General features: G+C 36.5%; 1 protein-coding gene across 2 annotated transcripts in view; it reads right to left on the bottom strand.

Moving 5' to 3' along the window:
- Window positions 1-8,557: 8,557 nt before the first annotated feature.
- wwc3 (WWC family member 3) overlaps window positions 8,558-18,237 on the bottom strand; it is a 36,746-nt gene continuing 27,066 nt past the window's right edge. Inside the window, exons 9-23 of one of the 2 annotated variants that reach the window (XM_043242440.1) lie at window positions 16,909-17,157; window positions 16,126-16,215; window positions 15,024-15,574; window positions 14,583-14,703; window positions 13,775-13,855; window positions 13,567-13,653; window positions 13,257-13,452; window positions 12,913-13,077; window positions 12,263-12,360; window positions 12,023-12,170; window positions 11,050-11,214; window positions 10,805-10,897; window positions 10,490-10,726; window positions 9,515-9,642; window positions 8,558-9,440 (exon numbers count right to left, since the gene is read on the bottom strand). In XM_043242440.1, coding sequence (XP_043098375.1) covers window positions 9,374-9,440; window positions 9,515-9,642; window positions 10,490-10,726; window positions 10,805-10,897; window positions 11,050-11,214; window positions 12,023-12,170; window positions 12,263-12,360; window positions 12,913-13,077; window positions 13,257-13,452; window positions 13,567-13,653; window positions 13,775-13,855; window positions 14,583-14,703; window positions 15,024-15,574; window positions 16,126-16,215; window positions 16,909-17,157 — 2,476 coding nt within the window. In that variant the 3' untranslated portion in view covers window positions 8,558-9,373. The remainder of the gene's footprint in view (window positions 9,441-9,514; window positions 9,643-10,489; window positions 10,727-10,804; window positions 10,898-11,049; window positions 11,215-12,022; window positions 12,171-12,262; window positions 12,361-12,912; window positions 13,078-13,256; window positions 13,453-13,566; window positions 13,654-13,774; window positions 13,856-14,582; window positions 14,704-15,023; window positions 15,575-16,125; window positions 16,216-16,908; window positions 17,158-18,237) is intronic. The other variant, XM_043242441.1, reaches the window with a different exon arrangement.

The raw sequence follows: 18,237 nt of genomic DNA, 5'->3' as shown, positions 1-18,237 counted from the left end.
GTGTTAAATGAGCTTTGGTTAGTTCTTTGCAGTGTGCCTTACTCTGCAGCGCTAACCACACAGTAAAGCATCTCTGCACCTATAAAACTTGTTTGCGTTTAAAAAAGCTTTCTGTGTGCTAACTGGCGGCATAAATCAAGTTCACTTGTCAAGTGCAGTTTTGGTGGCTGTCTAGCCAAAAGAAAATGTGGGCCCTGCTTTGTCTTGACAGTTTGATTATTGCACAAACCCATCATTGTCCGTAGTGTTATGTGCATGTGATTGTTTCTCATTCCTTTGTTTGAGTCTGTGTAAATGGGGCTTGCAAGTGGTTTCACTGTGAGTATATGGCATTTTATTTCCTAGTACTTCAGCAAAATTGTTGGCAGGTATCAACACACTTGATGCCAAAGGCTGAGAGAGTTTTTCCCTTAGTTGTTGTCTGCTATTTAAATCAACCCACACATTTAGAGATATTATATAACTAATATTTTTGGTAAGTTGGATATATATAAGCTTCAGATGTCTCAATTCATTTATTTTTTGATCATTTTGTGTTAGGCTCCTATGATTAGAATAAATATGTTAGTAGTTTCACCTTAATTGCAAAGAAAAGGTTGATCATTATTGAATGCTTTATTGCCAAAAATGTCCAATGTTATTGTCATAGGAGTCTGATAAGCAAATCTCAGATGGTCAAAAGTCATAAAGGTAATTTTTTGAAATTGAGGTTTGAATAAATAAACTTTACAATGATGTGTAGTTTTTAGGATATTTGGCTTTAACTGTTTGAAAATCTGGACTGTGTAAAAACTCTTAATGAAAAGATGCATATTCCTAATCAAGAATTAAGTTCTGATACATTTAGGGTAGAATTAATATTTTCAAACAAGTTTAAACTGCATATTTACCTTTTTAAAGACTCATACTCATTATAATTTAAATCATTATCAGTAAAATTAATCTTTGCAATGCAGAGGAAACACAGTCCGTAAAAGCCCATCAACATAACACACACACACACACACACACACACACACACACACACACACACACACACACACACACACACACACACACACACACACACACACACACACACACAATATTCTTGCATTCTATAACTTTTTTTTCTAGAAATATTCTGTAAGTTATTAGCTATTAGCACTTACATGTCTATATGTATACTTTAGTTATATATGCTTGCATAGATAGACTAAGAATAACTGTATTCATGTGTCTCCATCCACATATAATACTGCAGAAAGAAGAAAATTATTATGTTTAACTTTGTATGCTTAAGGAAATGAGAAGGATTATTTCATTGTGCTATACAATATATAATATATATATATATATATATATATATATATATATATATATATATATCCAATAAAAAAATCTTATTGTATTTCAGTATTACACTTGATATAAAATAGTATAAATCCATAAAAACAATCTATTTAGTAACCCTCGCCATATGTCAATAGATATGTCAGTAGATAACATATGCACCCAACCCATATGTACACAATTGCATAACATCCATCACTCACCCCTACCATGCATGTATCGTCTCAGTTGCATAACATCCCACCCCATCTTGTGAAAGTCAAGAACTCCAGCCAGAATGACTAGCATTTACCTAAATTAATATGCAAGTCACATATAACGTAAGATGCTTTAAAGAGGCTTTTGACTTTTTAGAGGCCGTTGTAGAAATGAATTACAGGCAATGGCAGTTGTTTTTCTTTTGTGAACGAGGAACATAGATGATGAAAGAAACAGCCTCTTTTTTCCTTCCCTATCTTTGATCTACTGCCGTTTGCCAGTGTCTGACCACTACTGAAAGAAAGGGGTCTGTTCAGAGTTTTCACACATTTTTCTTGCTTGTGTTTCATTTACCTGCATCCGGTGTGCCCAAAGAATAGAAGGAAATGCTTGTGGAAAACCCCGTATGATAAAAACAAAGCATAAAAAGTGCATGAAATCAACTGCAAGGAAGCAAGATCCAATCATGCTGGGAACAAATAATATTGTCTCTGTAGAATGTGATACTGATTTGCACAATAGATTCTCAGAAAGAGTTTTGTGTTTTTAAAGGAAGTCTTTGATGCTCATCAAAAAAAAAAAAAAAAAAAGAAAGAACTATCATGAAATATTCTTGGCAATGCAGAATTTTCAACAGTTTCAACAGTCAATCATTTATTCATGTTGATTTGGTGCTTAAGAGATTTTTTTGTATTGTTATTAATATTAAAAACAGTTGGTCTGCTTAACTGTTAATTATTATTATTATTATTATTATTACAACCACAGCGATACTTTTTTTTTACAGGATTTTTTGTTGATTTGTTATTTTTTGAAGAGTGTTTATTTGAAACAGAAAATTTTGGTAGCATTATAAATTGATTGACTTTGAGTATAGAAATACAGTATTTTTGCTTTTAATGTTTGGTTTAACTTAACGTAATAATGTAAAATTGATTTAATGTAAACATATTAAGCCGTATTTTACCCAGTGTAGCCAGTGTAGTATTACATATGGCTGTGACCAAGTGACCAAGTACTTTTTATCTGAGGTTGTAGCTGTTTGATGAACCTGCCTTCTAATGAACACCGGCAATGTTTGTGCCAGCCTGCAAAAACAAATAATGGGGTAAATACAGTATTTTTTTAAATGGGAGTTCACCACTAACCACACTGGCTGCTTAAATGGCAGAGTTGGAGTTCAGAGACGCTGGGATGCTGGTCATATCCCAGAAGCCACTGGAGGAGCTCAGTGGGGTTTTAGCCACAGAACATCAGCACCGGGTTCTCCAAATATCACAAGGGTTGGCGGAAATAAGCAGCATGTGATTTGTAGATTGTGTACAAACATTATGTACAGTAATGAAGTTTTCAAAAAAAAAAAAAAAACACTTTTAGGGTTGCATTATTTGTTTAAATCTAGCAAAGAAGCATAGAATTGACTTTTTAATAGTAACATGTTTCATTGTGACAACTTACACACTGACTTTAGTAGCATGAAATGTGGGCTATTCAAGGCACTGTATCTTTCTACAGGCAACAGTTAAATTTTTTTTTATTATTATTATTTATTTATAAAGTAAAACATTCAAGGTATATGTATACTCAGAAATTACAGTAAAAATACAGTAACAATTGTGACAACTAATATCTAACATTTCTCCTGTATAAAAAGCAGAAATAGTTTTTGAGTGGTTTAATCTCACTTATCTGTGTAGATCATATATTTACCTATTTCCCATGAGTTTATTAGCACCTACACAGATGCACATGTCATATTTATATCGTTCATGTCGTAAAAGCGACATTTCTGTTAAAGGAAAAAATCTTTTGAAGGCTTCCAGTGAGGGATCACATTTGACTCTGGTGTTATTGCAGGTTTGTGTATAATGCTCCGTTTCAGATTCCATTTGTGTGCTCAGCCATAATTTTAAGAAAAGCAACCAAACACCAGGAAAGGTTTTGGCACCTGTAGTGTGGAGTTAAAGCTTGTGATTTACAGTGGCTTTGATATCTGCCACGAAATCTCGTTTTCCATTGTGGTTGTCCGTTTGTGAAGCTTGGTGGAGCAGTTTTACCCTTGAGTCATTCTCGATGAAAAAAAAAAAGATTTTAAAAAACAAAAATGCTTGCATTTTCCAGATAGAAGCCGGAAAATTAAATAAAAATATGTAGAACTTATCTTATTAATCACTCCATCATAAAATACTGAGGTCTGTTTTATATATATATATGTATATATTTATATATATTCAGCCACAGCGGTTACTCAAATAGTTACATAAATGAATGTGCAGCAGTGTTTTACAAACTGATAGAATTATATTACAATAAAGCTCCAAACCCGAGCGGCTATCCAGAGCGCAGAATGGCTTTAGCTGACCACATGAGAAGAACAGGAACGCTGTAAGTCTTTCCCTGACTGTGGCCTAACCACAGCTGGCCCTCTTTCCCTGCCGTTTTGTTCTGGCCCACGAAGAAAAAAAACCATCCATGGCGAAAGTAAACCCTGCTTTGCTTTTCTTTCCAATTGTAGTCCTTAATTTGTTAAGGTATTTATTATTGGAGTATGTGTCATCATTTAACTGAAAATGTATTTTTGTTGTTATTATTATTTTAGTGCCACCGTCACTGATTTAAGTTGTAACTTAAGATTTTTATAGTTTATCTAGCAAGGATACATTTAGTTGATCAAACGAACCAGCAAAAAAAAAAAAAAAAAAATGATCACAGTATTTTACAAAAATATTAAGTAGAGCATTTTTCAATAATAATAAATGTTTTTGAGCACCAAATCAGCAATAACTTCTCAAGGAAATCCGGAAAGGTCACTTAGATGTACATTACTAGATTGTAAAACAGAGCTTTTCGTCAAGAGGTTAGCAGAGGGGGGGTGTTTTCCTTTGGAGAGGTCCAGTTGAGTGGGAAAGAGGGGGAAGTACGCAAAAGGGCAGAAACGGACCAAACGGTTCCCACACTATGATGCAACGAGTCAGTGGCAGGGGCACAGGGATCTTCAGAGATTTACTGGAGTCTGTAATGAATAACAGACAGAGGAACACAACAGTGTCTCGAGATCACCCTCTTTCTCTCTCTCTGTTTAAGAGACAATGCCACACGTAGCTCACGTTCCCACTATAGCAAAACACATAGCTTCATAGCTACAACATTTGTATAACATTTGACAAAGTGACCACATTTGAAATATAATTGGAACATGAATCATAGAAAATATTATTTTTTAGATATATTTAGGCGATTACATGGTTACAATATGAGTCATAACAACGAATGTAACATTCCCATAATATAAAAGTCCTATTTCTATAAATAACAATAATATTATTATTAATGATGAATTATTATATTATTAATGAATTATTATTATTATTATTATTAATCATTGTAATTTTAGTGCCTATACTAAATATTATTGGTAAGCTGACTAGAAAAGTGTCTGGACATGAGTTTGCTTTATTAAAGAAACCTGTTTGTAAAAACCTGTCTGAACCTTTTTCCTCGTTTTCTTCTGAAAGGGGATCATGAGTGAGAATAAAAGGGTCAAACAAATAAAATATATATATATAACTCTCCCATAATATTTCTAAAATAATAGTTATAGTAGTAATAACACACACACACAAATAGCACTGTTGCAATTTGTTTGCACTTTACATATCTAGTCAACCAATCATTTTAACATAATGTTTAGATTTGTTGAAACGTGGGCCAAACTCTTAATCCTTCGACGTGTGACAGTCAAAAAAAGATGGTCTAAGTAGAAGTCCTTCGTGCAATGTGTTTGACAGCACTTGTCCTGTGCCAGCGTGTCTGAATGGGCCTGTCCACAGCCCCTTACATTCAATTAGACACAAACAAGTGCGCTTTGTGCAGCCTGTGCTAACGGCCAACCCCTTGCCTTCCTGTTCACGGTGAACACACAGCAGACACAAACTCCTGAAAGTCCTTCATCACGCCTTCCGCCATCCTGACCTGAATATCAAGCTTAAAGGGAACACAGAGGAACCGACAGGCTCGGTGACGCTTTGAAATGTGCGTTTGATGAGTTGGATTTTAGGAGATTAAAATAGAGCTGACTAGCTAACTTTATCTTTCATATGTGTTTATCACTTTTCCGTACCGTTTGAAAACAAACGGATGGGCTACGTTGTATTTTAACAATGCTGTGACCGTAGTCTTTATGTTTTTCTCTGCGTAGACCTGCGTGTGCCTTAAACGTGTAGTCTTAATTAGTATTAGCAATTAATAGCGAGTGTATTTGTTGAAATAGACACAAAGGAAGGCAGGTGTGTGTTTGATTCCAGTCACATAGAGTGTATGTGGGAGGGAGAATCTCTTACTGCTTCCTCCTCGACTACTGATGCTAACAGAAGGAAAAGCTAAACTGTGCTCGAGAGACAATTCTGAGAGAAAAACAGACCTAGCATACATTTTAGACAGAGTAGCAATAGTCCGCCTTTTTTGCTATGGTGGTTCGTCTCAAAGGCTATTACATGTGCAATGTATTAACAACATGTACAGTTTTATTTGTTTATTTCTCTCTTACAGTTGGCGGTGTAATGTCCACATGGAAGCTTTCTACCTGACCTTGCCTGATAAATCAAATCGGATACCGACATTTATTTTCATGGCTATTATGAAATCAAAGAGCTATTTCCTGGGAGGCAAGGTGCCTGCTAGAAAAATGTTTATTTAGAAAAAAGATAGTGGCTGTTTTCCAGATAAGCCCGGTTTCCTTGGCCTTTCCATTCCTGTAAGATTTAGAAAGAGGGACTATTGGAAGACATAAAGCCAAATAAATCATACATCTTAAGGCGTCTATTAATGACTCAATATAAACAGCACTTATGCCAAGCAGTGGACAATCAGGGGTTAATAAAATTAATAAAATTATTAATTTCCTGTTACAATTTGAATTATTCACTTACGGTATTTACTTAAAAAATACTTTTGAAGGGATTTATTTCATTTTTAGTCCTGCTTACATGCGATGAAGATCAGATCGTGTCTTCTTTAAGCGGCTCTCGAGGACTGACATGCCGAGACACGATTAGCAGAATGCTAATTATAAAATTAATTAATACTGATGAATAGTTCACATCGGTAACTTTTGATTTGTTATGACTGCCTTCACGCCCCTAGGTGTCAGTATCGAGTCCAAGACGTCCTCATCGATCGGCACGTGACTTTATGTCTTCAACAAGAAACTTTATGAAGTCTTAAGAGAGATTTTGGCTCCGAGAATCATCACTGAAAAATAAGGTAGCGTGATGTACAGATGAGGAAAACTTTCATTTGTTTTATTAGCACGAGCCATATTCAGGTAAAAAAAAAAAAAAAAAAAAACATACCAAAAAATATTAACAGAAAACTAAATTAATATTCTAGTATCAAAACGCATGACCAGCAGGCCTGAATGAGCAATGTCTTAGCATGTTAACACCAGAGAACCCTTGAAAGGACACAGGACCATCTGGTGTGACTCTGACAGGAACAAAGAGAAGTTTATTACATTACGACAGAAAATTCATGTGCATCACTTAATTGCGTTTATCGACTGTTTCAGGCAACTAAGTCACTGGGGGTTTTGCGATACTGGGTGATAAAGCAGACTGAATTGGGGTCGTGACTTTTAGGGTCTCTGCTGGGGATTTCTGGATGAAACGGCTTCACTGGCAGAAACAGAGAAGGACTGAACTAGAGTCGCTGTGTGTCGTTCATCTCCACGCGGTGTGTGAGGCTCCGTGGCACTGCCTCCACCGACAGGGAAGATGGAGCATGGGGCTAATTAAAGGCAGTACACACTGAACATATGGATAAGCTTACAAGGGAAGTTGATAAGGAGTGTTTACATACCAGGCTTTCCAAACTCGCTGTGATTTCCTAACATAGAGGAACGCGAGGAGTTTGATTGATGGAAAACAAAGTACTCCCTCCACAGCTGTTTCACCCATTAAGAGCACTAGATAGTGAGAGTGGTTGAAAAGAGAACATCGTTTGGATAGTAAATTAACTTCAGGATGAAAATATCACCTGGATTTACTAATTCTTGGGTACGCTAGTAGAAAATGATGTTGGTACAATTTTTTTTTGACGATTAACATTTTTAGCAATATTGAAAACAACTGTCATAGTTTAAATAAATGCTTTTCTCGGATATATTGTTTATTCAACAGCATTTTTAATGAAATTAATATCTTTCTTTAGTAATTGATTCACTCTTTTCAACCAACTAAATAAAAAAATATTAAATCCTTAAAAAAAAAACTAAAAAAACTTATTGACCCTATAGACTTAAAAAAAAAACAAACAAAAAAAACTTATAGAAATTATGCACGTATGAAACAATTAATGCTCTGTCAACAAGGTCTCACTATCATCAACAGACTAGATTTATTTATAAATGCATTTAAATAAAAATCACCTCTAATTTGTTTTATATACACCTCTAATAATAGTTTTAGTAAATAAAAAAACCCATCAAATCTCTCTATGGAAATTTACTTAATGCGAAGTTTCAGGCCCCTTTCAAGATCATTAATGATTACAACAGCAATTTTGCTCTAAGTTTAAACAAGCAGCACTGTCTTTCCACCTCATTAATGTTACAGATCCGATGCATTTGAACTAATCCTGCTGTGCTTCTATTTAAAGCCCGGAAAAATGCTGGAACGGACCGCAATCATCTAGCTTAAGTTAATTTAATCACTCCAAGTAATGGTTCATTAATAGTCCTGCTGTTAAATAATCACAAACCTTAAAAGAAATGACATTGCAAAGCATAATGAATAATATCTATGCATTGAAGGATAACTGAGTGCAGTTTTGTAGTGTACAACATATTTTTTCCCCCCTGAAACACCACCAAAACAAAATCTGAACACAGAAGCAGGTTTGAGACGCCACCTTCTGGACAGTCTGGACAAAAAAATAAAAAAATCTAGAGGATAGACCTGAAGAATAAAGTTGACATAACATAATAAACCAAGCCAACAATCGTATAGATCTTGAAAGATCATTTGGCAAATTCAGCTGCACTTTCATGTTTTTTAATGCTTTTATCTTCATAAGAAAGGTAACACTGCAGACATTTTTACAGACAGCATACAAAATTATATTTGTCTATATATTGAAAAGTACAAGTAATAATTAATATTAATAATTTTAATAGAATAACAGCACAAGGGACAATGACAACTGCGACAAAAGTGGATCAAAAAAAAGTGACATTTTAAGTAAATAACTTTAAAGAATCAGGTAACAGAAACAAAATCAGCCAAAATTTCCATTCTACTGTACGTCAAAAACACTTACAGTAAGTGCTATTTGTTTTAAGCTTTATAAAATACATTAAAAAGCAGGGAGCATTTTTATTTCCTTCAAGGAAAAGTACTATAAAATAAGTTACAGTACAGTGAATTTGTCTAAACTGACTTTGTTCCCGTCTTCCAGCCTTAAGTAAGCGTAGACATCGAAATATCAGAAGTACATCGTACAGGAGTAAAAAGATGCTTTGTTCTTTTATAAAACAGTTATTTCCTCCTTTAAACAAGCAGGAAATATTGCCAAGATGTCAATAATTACATAAAATATAAGTGTACGTGTTCATTAGTACTACCACACGCACGCACGCATACACACACACACACACACACACTCACAATCACACACACACACGCTTGTTTTGTACAGCTTTCTGTTGTTCGAATGTTGCATATCAAATAACTTTTAATCTCTGTGCTGAAATAACTACGTTTTTGTTCTAATTACTTCATGGGCATGAATACAAAAAAACAAAACAGACAGATTCTTCATATTTGATAGTGTGGCGTACAGGGGGCGCTCACACGTCGTCGGCTGGCAGAGGCGGGATGTTGAATCTTGGTCTAGTAAAGAAAGCCATCTTCTCTCTGCGTCAGGAAAGATTAAAACATTAAGCATTTCTCAGAAACGTGATAAGACGTCTGATTAAGAGAGAACTCACTTGAACGTCTGCACAGGGAGGGGCTCTTTGTGGCTCTGGCCCCTCATTTGCAAAACCTCTTTGGAGGCCTTTCGCAACCTCCTTTCAGCAGCTTCCTCCTGCCTCTGCTCCTGTCTGGTCTGCTTGGCCTGCGACAGAGAAAAAAAATCATCTATTATGAATGCGATTTTTAATTAGAATTTATGATTCGGTGTTTTAGTGTTCACTTTTTCTTTCAGGAAGTCTGATAAATTGCTGTTCTACCACTCTGATTTTCGAAGCAAAATTTCAAAACCCCACATACATTTTACACAATTTATAATAAATTATTCAGAATTAAAATATAAAAATGGTAACGCATTACAATATGGGCAATGCAAATTTAAGGCAACTAAATATTAATGAAAAAATGTTAATTTATAATATTGATCATACTCTTTCATAATATAATAACTACGTCATACAATAACTAAGGTTAAATTGTTATTTATTGCATCTTTTGCATATGTTTTTTTTTAAGAAAATGAATGTTTATTTAGCAAAGCTGCACTAATTTGACAAAGACATTTTCTTGTGAATTTTCTAATCAAAAAAAAATTTAATTTTTTGCAAGAAACTTACTGAGCCCCAAACTTTTGAATAATAATTGAATAAAATAATTGTCAGCTAAAATGTTATCAAATTAATAAAAAGTTAATAAATCTGTGAGTATTGTCTTAGTAATTACACGCATTAAAGGAATGAAAACGTCATAATTTAATCACTCTTATGTCATTCCAAACCTGTATACATTGTTGGTGACTTTCATAGAAAGGAAAGAAACACTTTGGCCGTCAATGGGGACCATTAACTGTTTAATTACTAGCAATGGTCACAAATATCTTAAAAAGAAAGAAAATCTGACCGGTTTGGAGCAATATGAGGGCGAGCAAATGACGATAACATGTATTTGTTTTTGCTGAACTATCCCTGTAAAGACATGTAAATAAGCAGTACCTGTCTCTGGGCTTCACGTAACAGGTTTCGGAAACGCTCATCCCGCAGTGCCCAATGAGGGAGGTCCGTGGGCCCGCGGGGGCCCTGCATGGGCTCCTCCAGTCTCAGTTTGAGCTCCCGCAGCGCGGCCAGCTCCTCGCTCAGCTGCCTCTGTCGTGTACGGCAGGCCTGGAGGTCCAGCTCCAGGTCCAGAGAGGTACGTGTGGGCTGCTCAGCCAGAGTGGAGCGGTGGGACTGCTGTGGTCACATGACACGGACAAATCAGTACCTCTCCACAGCAAAAGATGCGTTACGCGGCAACACTGTCATTCCAACCTGTTTATATCGCAGGGTTCGTCGCTCTAGAGTGTTTCTGATGAAGGGGGATTTCTTTGGTAGAGTAGAGCTATCACTGTCACTTCTGTACAACTGTGAAGGAAGAAAAACGTCACTTGAAGGTGTTATTATTGATTACATTTTAATTTTATCGATGTCATTTTGAAGCTCAGTTTCATTATCTTGATTACTGCGATCATGAAATATCATTACTGTGTTTAAAGACGTCTGTGTTTTCTGCTTACCCTACAGACATACTGACTGCGTGCTCCAGGTGAAAATGTCTGAGATCTGACTATTGTGCTGCTGCGCATGAACGGCGAGCTGTGACCCCAACGCCCTGTCCTTTCTTTCGGCCGCATTCTCATTGGCTCCGGAAACACACCTTCTGTGTTGGTTGCCTTGTCCACCTAAAAACACACAAATTCAATTTGTTTAATGATCTATTTTAAATACTTTTTTTGTTTGAAGTTATTTTGCATTATGCCCTGTTGCATTAAACCGATGCAATATTATCTATTATTATTTGTTCTAATTATATAATGTGGTTTGAGTTCACAAACTGTTTCATTTTAATTCATTTGACATTTATTAATTTTTTTTAAGCAATAAGCTGTTCAACATGTTACATAATGCAGTAATATATACCACATTGGTTATGTAACATGCAGAACATTTTGTTTAATTTCATTATTGTGATATAAAATTACACAAATTAGTTTAACAATCTATAGTTCACCGCTCGTCTGCAAAGCAAGTTCAGCAGTGATGCATTAAACTGTCATCAAAAATGACAGTGAAGATTTAAAAAAGATCAAATAAATGCTGTTTTGGATGTTGTCAACAGATATCAGAATTGTTGAAAATTATAAGACATTTTTGAGCATCAAATCACTAAATAGAATGAAATAATGACATTTTATATTAGAATAAAAATAATTTTAATTTGTAAAAATATTTCATAATATTGCAGTTTTATTTAAAATCAAACAACGGAGCATTAAACAATTCTTTAAAAAACAATACAAAAACTAACTGAGCCAAAACTTTTGACCAGCAGTGTAAATGTTTTTTTTGATGATATCAATTGAAAAAAAAAAAAAAAAAAAAGAAATTTAAACATCCTGAGTGTGTAAGCGAAATTTTAGAAATGTGTAGCTTGTATTTTTTTATTTATATATATTTTTTTATTCTATAGAAGGAGAATTCATATAGTACCTTCAATATTGGACTTCTCTCTGCAGGCTGGAGACAGCGTCTCCCAGAGGTCATGCAGATGCCTTCACCGCAGAGACTCTCAGGACAGGCTATAACAAACGCTGTACTGTTACTGCAGCCGCTGTCCACTGACTCAGCCTGCCAACTCCTAAATCATACACACAGCATCTGAGATGAGTGCACTTACAGGCATAGGCTGAAAGGTTTATTGGTTTATAGAAAGGCAGTGAGTGTGTGGACCTCTCAGAAACGACTTCTTGCTCTTCCTTCCTTTCCAGCTCCTCTTCACTCCTCTGTAACTCTTTCTTCATCTCCTCCAAACGAGTCACCACAGACACCTACACGAAAATAGACAGACGCTAGGTTTAATTTGTATGTGTATGCGTTAGTTGAACTAAATATTTAGAGCTAGCCAACAAAGGCATTCTGCTCCGGAATGCACATTTCAGAGTAGAATAACTGGTAATAGCATTATAGCATTTTAGAGAACCCGTTGTGTAAACATAACACGATTCCTTGACAGCAATACACTGTGCTTTCCAACAACTGGAGCTGGCAGGATCGTATAGATTAAAGGTGCTGCGTGTAATATTGCCTGCTAGCGGTTGATATCGGTACTGCAATTCTGGCCCAGAACCTGCCTGAAACTAGCTACAGCATTATTTTTCAGAGAAACAGCCATCCAAGCATAACAGGTTTCCTAAATATCTACAAACATGTTTTTTTGGCATTAGAAGAGTCAAAATGTACATACAGCACATTTAAAGCACTATGGCAGTGGAGGGACAGCAAGGGAAATGAATACAATTGCTGAGAGAGATCTTTAGTGGATCTTCAGAAATCTCTGATAATGCTTTAGCCACAAAGAGCGGAGTCTCCAGCGACCTCACCTCAAGCTTGCCTTCGTTCTCGTCTTCATCCATGATGCGGTTGGGCTGACTGAGGCGGCCGTGCTCAGGCCTGTGGTTCTCCGCGCTGTGGATATTCACTTTAAGCCACTGGAAGATCATTTCAGTGCTGCCTGCACAGTCTGTCAGCGAGACCTGAGCAGAGCCCTGAGGCACAAACAGATGCGGGTCAGTTTACCAGTTCACAGCAAACAAGCATGAACCGCATAAACACTAAGGCAGATAACAGGTTTCAACAATTTCAACTAATCCTAATTTGCATTTGCATGCAAAATGTTTTATAGATAGTTATATTAAATAACGAACTGAGTGAATTTTAGTCTAACCAGTAGCTCCTCCTGGGCAAGGGGTCCTACAGCGCAGAGGTTTAACTGTAAAGCATGGGCCCCCGGGCCGCCGGCGCTCAGAGGGATTCGGAAGCCCTCATTAAAGCTGAGAAGAGATTGAGGCTCCTGGGCCTTACAGCAGTAATATGTGCAGGGCCGACTGGAGTCCACCGGGAGAACATGAACCTTCACAAATCTGAGAGATGAACGAGGAGAAAACGCTATTTGTGAACCTGATTGGTCCTTAATTCATCGCTGTAGTAGAGATGGATGAATGTATGTATTAATGAAAGCTGATGGGACTACTTACACTTTGCATCCGTCTCTAACGGTGGCCTTGCTTAAATTTCTCATCTGAAGGACATGCAGCAGCAAAAACATGCCATTCGAATCATATCTGTAAAATAATAGCCCAGGGGCAAATTGAACGGGCAAACCGATGGTTATAGTGATTTGGTTCTGTTTGTTATGATGAGAAATGAGAGAAAGGTGAGAGTATGAGAGTGTGTGGTGCTTACAGAAGACCAATCTGAATCTGAACTGGATCTGAGGCTGGGACATCTTGAGTAAAACTCACTTCTTCTGATTCCTCTGTTCTACTGGAAAGAGACCTTCAGACATTTATGAACAATTCTAACAAAAAAAAAACAACAACTATTAAAGTATATATACACTACCATTCAAACTTTTGGAGTTTGTTTAATTGTATTATTTTTTTGAAAGAAGTCTCTTATGCTTAATAAGGCTGCATTCATTTGATCAGAAATATAGTAAAACATTAAAACTTTGCAAATTTGTAATTCACAATGTAAATAAATATTTTCTATTTGAATATATTTTGAAATGTAATTTGCTTTTTTTAGCATTCTTTAGTGTCACACAATACTTCAGAAATAATAATATTTCTTAATAATATTATCAGTGTCGAAAACAGTTCTGGTGAAAAGTATTTATTATGAAAAGTGATGCATTGTTTCAGCATTTCGATGAACAAAGTTATAAAAAATGATTTTAAATAGAAATATTTTGCAGCAGTGTAAAAAAAAAGAAAAGAAAAAAAAGTGTAAAACATTTTACTTTCCTTTGTAAACAATGTATTTATATGTATGTATAAAAGGGTTAATTCTTTCATAAAATCCTTGCTGACCTCATTTTTGATAATTGAAGTTACTAGTTTAGAAATTACTAAATTACTAGTTTTTTCAAAATAATAATAATAACAACAACAATATATTCTTTCTATATGCGTCTAGAACAACAACATGAGATGGATTAATTTTATTTTTGTTTTAAAGTCTTTATCTTTATTGCCAAATCTCCTCTCACCTTCTGCTCCAGGCTTCAAACACCCCACTGTCTGTTGCCAAGACATCTTCATTTACTCCTGCAGACACTCGTCTTGCTCTTCTGCTGGTCCTACTTGCACTTTTACAGCGCAGGGTCACTCCTACACAGAGACGCATACATACACACAACAAAGAAGAAAATGCTAATCATTTTTAACATCAGAACAGCTTGATAAAACGTTTAAAGCTGTTTTTTTTTGTTTTGTTTTTTCTTTAACAATTATTCAATTTCACGTCATTATTTAAAAAAAACAACACCATTTTAAACATTTGTCTACACCTTTTTAAATGAATAATAATTACATTTTATTCATTCTTCTGTCCTTAACATGCAAATTATGAAAAAGATGAGATTAACTGCAATGAAATATTTTAACTCTATTGATCAGTCAGTTACAATTTCCATGCTGCTATCCATCACCTGATGAGCTGTGCGTTCCTTGGAGAACTCCATCTCTATGGCTCTTCCCCTCCAGGAGGTGTGCAGAGGCTGGGATTCCCACTTCCCCTTCCCCAGGAAGAGTAGTGTGCTGCTGGGATTGAGTCTGATTCCGAAGTCCTTCAGCCAACAGACCCCTGCTGGCGACCTCCATGTACTCCTCTGTCATCTGGGCCAGAGGACAGTCCTGAGGGGCAGAGTGGTAGGGGGTGTCCATGGGGGAGCTGGGAGGGGAGAGCGAGGAAAGCGAGGACCGAGAGGAGAGGGATGTGAGAGACTGTGGTGTGTCGTGGGAGCGCTTTGGCCCGAAGGCTGAACTGTCTCTGTTGTGGGTCTCCAAGGGCAGAAGGTAGCGGAAAGATGGGTCCAGAACGTCAGAGCTGCCTTCTGTTCGCTCATACTGGGGCAGGCCGTAGATGTCGGTGAAGCTGACGGAGCTGAGAGAACCACGGCTGGATGCCAAAGAGCCACGACTGGAGGCTAAAGAGCCACGGCTACTGCTGGAGGACACCGTCAGGTTACTGGCTGAGAGGCTGCACACAGAGAGAGAGATTTTGGGTTGATGTGGCTAGACATCCTATATAGGCTTGTCAAATGATTAAACAAGATTAATCTCATCCAAAATTAAAGTTTGTTTACACACTATATGGTTGTATTGAGCATATATATAAATTAATAAAAAAGAAATATATATATATATATATATATATATATATATATATATATATATATATATATATATATATATATTATATTTATAAATAAATTATAAATAATACACACAAGTGCATGTATTTTTTTAAATATGGTATATTTATATATAATATTTAATGTTTAAATAATCTAAATCACAAAATCTTAATCACATAACTTGATGTCCTGTCAATTTGAAATTCATTTAACACAATTAACTATATTCTACTTTTTTTATTATTACTTATTGTTATAAAAGATATTATTTTATCAACCTATATCATTTTGTTAACAGTTTATCATACTAAATCATGTGTATCAAACCGGTAACCCTGATATCTGCCCTCTGGATCAGGTGTGCATGAGGGTGTTCTGGCTGTGTGTGATGTACCTCTTCAGCTGAGAGTGCAGATAGGTGGTGATACGGGTGGCTTCCTCAAGCTGCCTCATAAGAACATTCCTCTTCTCCTGCTGTAATATCCTACACAACACACACACACTGTGATATAGATTTTTCCACTCTTCATCTGCAGAGCAAGTCAGTTTTAAATAACCAGTTGTTAGAGTCAGACAAGATCACGAATGCAAGACTATTTCCCAAAATATTTTCAATTGTCCGTTGTGCAAAACGTGGAAGACTACCATAAGATTTATGCACTTTATTTTCTCCATCATACGAAAATGCAATTCTACCATTTTATAGCTCCTAATATCACAAATACCCAAAACAGGCAGGAAGCCGATATGTATACTGACGTAATATGACAAAACGACCCCTATACGTCTCAGCTGAGGTCTCAGATATAAGACGCTCATAATGAGCGGACCAGTGCTAGAACAAGCCCATCCGCTTTGCCCAGCGGGGAAATGAGGGTACCCTTATTTACCTCTGTGGGCATTTAACTGAACTATTTTGTTTCTAAGATTTCCTGATAACAAATACATAATTCCACCGCCATGTTTTGAGTGGAGGCACATTATGCTCATGGGACGTGTTTTTCTTTATTGTCATGCTGGTGCAACGTTTCTTTTTTCACACGGACATGCAACTTGGTCTACAGGGCCTGCCAACTAGGCTCTGAGAATTCAGATACTACACATGCTAACAAAATCTAATAAATCTATAAATCTACTCCATTCCAAAGATATGACTGCATGAAGTAGTAAAGCAGACCTCTGATTGGCTCCCTGACTCTGGATGCTCTGGGCTTTCTGCACTTCCTCCTCCAGCCTGTGTTTCTCCTCCTGCAGCTGAAGCAGTGTGTCTGGGGAGTGCTGCTGCTGGCTGAGCAGAGTGATCTCCTGGAGCAGAGCCTCCTTCTCCCTCAGCAGCTGCAGACAGTCCCAATCCCGATCGGCCTCAGCGCGTCCAGACCAGCTCTCACTGTCCAACTGGGCCAACTGATGCTGAATACTGGACATCCTGAGAGAGAGAGACAGACGACAAAAGACCAATTTTAACAGATATATGGCAGAGCACATCAAATCAAAGACATGATAAAATGGTGAAGACATAATCCTACGTGTTTGCACAGGCCATACACTTTTATGATTGGTATTAAATACATTCAGTCACTTTATTCTAAGCTGCTATTCAATTAAAAAAACAAAAAAAAAACATGTCAACTATGTCTTTTGCCTCAACAAACCACCGGTTTGCTGCTTATTAACAGTTATTGAAGTCGTTGTTAAGTTTAGGTATAGCCTAGGTATAACCCGTATGCAGAATATGCGCTTTATATGTTATAAACAATTTACATTTAGTAGACGCTTTTATCCAAAACTGATGTGATTAAGCTAGAAGGGATACAGCTGCTGCTACTGGCATGCTACTTGCATATTTTCCGAGCCAACAATATAACGCGAAACCTATGAAAATGGTTTTAAAAAGCACATGTGTCCCAGTTTAATTACGTCAGAGTGTTGCATTGATTGTACTTTTGCAGGGAAGGACCTGTCATACGTTTAATGAGCGAGAAGATCCCGAGGTTAGCTGCATTGAAAACAGATGAGCACACAAACAGATCCCACGTTCACGGGAAGTGCACACGTTTAAACACATTATTTTATCATTTAACACCACGTATTTATCTTCAGCGCTGAAATCCATGCACATATAAAACATTTTAACAATATTACTGTTTTTATTGGATCTTAACAGATTTGTTTTCAGAACTGAAATTAATAAATAATAAAATAATGAATAATGTTACACAGGAAGAAAATATAATATTGTGGATGTGTATGTGTGATGTGTTTGCAAGGGTGTAAAAGTGCTGGCAAAAACATTAAAGAGCAGCCAGAGACTGCAGCGATGTGTCTGACATGAGAAATTGTGTTTCTGCACTTTTTGGGTTCAGATATTGTGACTCAGTCAGAGAGCATGCAAGTTTCCACAGCGCTCTCCTCTCTCACTTTCTCTCTCTCTCTCTCTGATGTCATACCTGGCACTATACGGCCAGCTCTGTTGCCATGGAAACATGCATCTTGTAAAAAGGTTTGC

This window comes from Puntigrus tetrazona, chromosome 6 (assembly GCF_018831695.1).
Source record: "Puntigrus tetrazona isolate hp1 chromosome 6, ASM1883169v1, whole genome shotgun sequence".
Lineage (NCBI taxonomy): Eukaryota > Metazoa > Chordata > Actinopteri > Cypriniformes > Cyprinidae > Puntigrus > Puntigrus tetrazona.
This window is presented reverse-complemented; position numbering and strand designations above follow the sequence as displayed.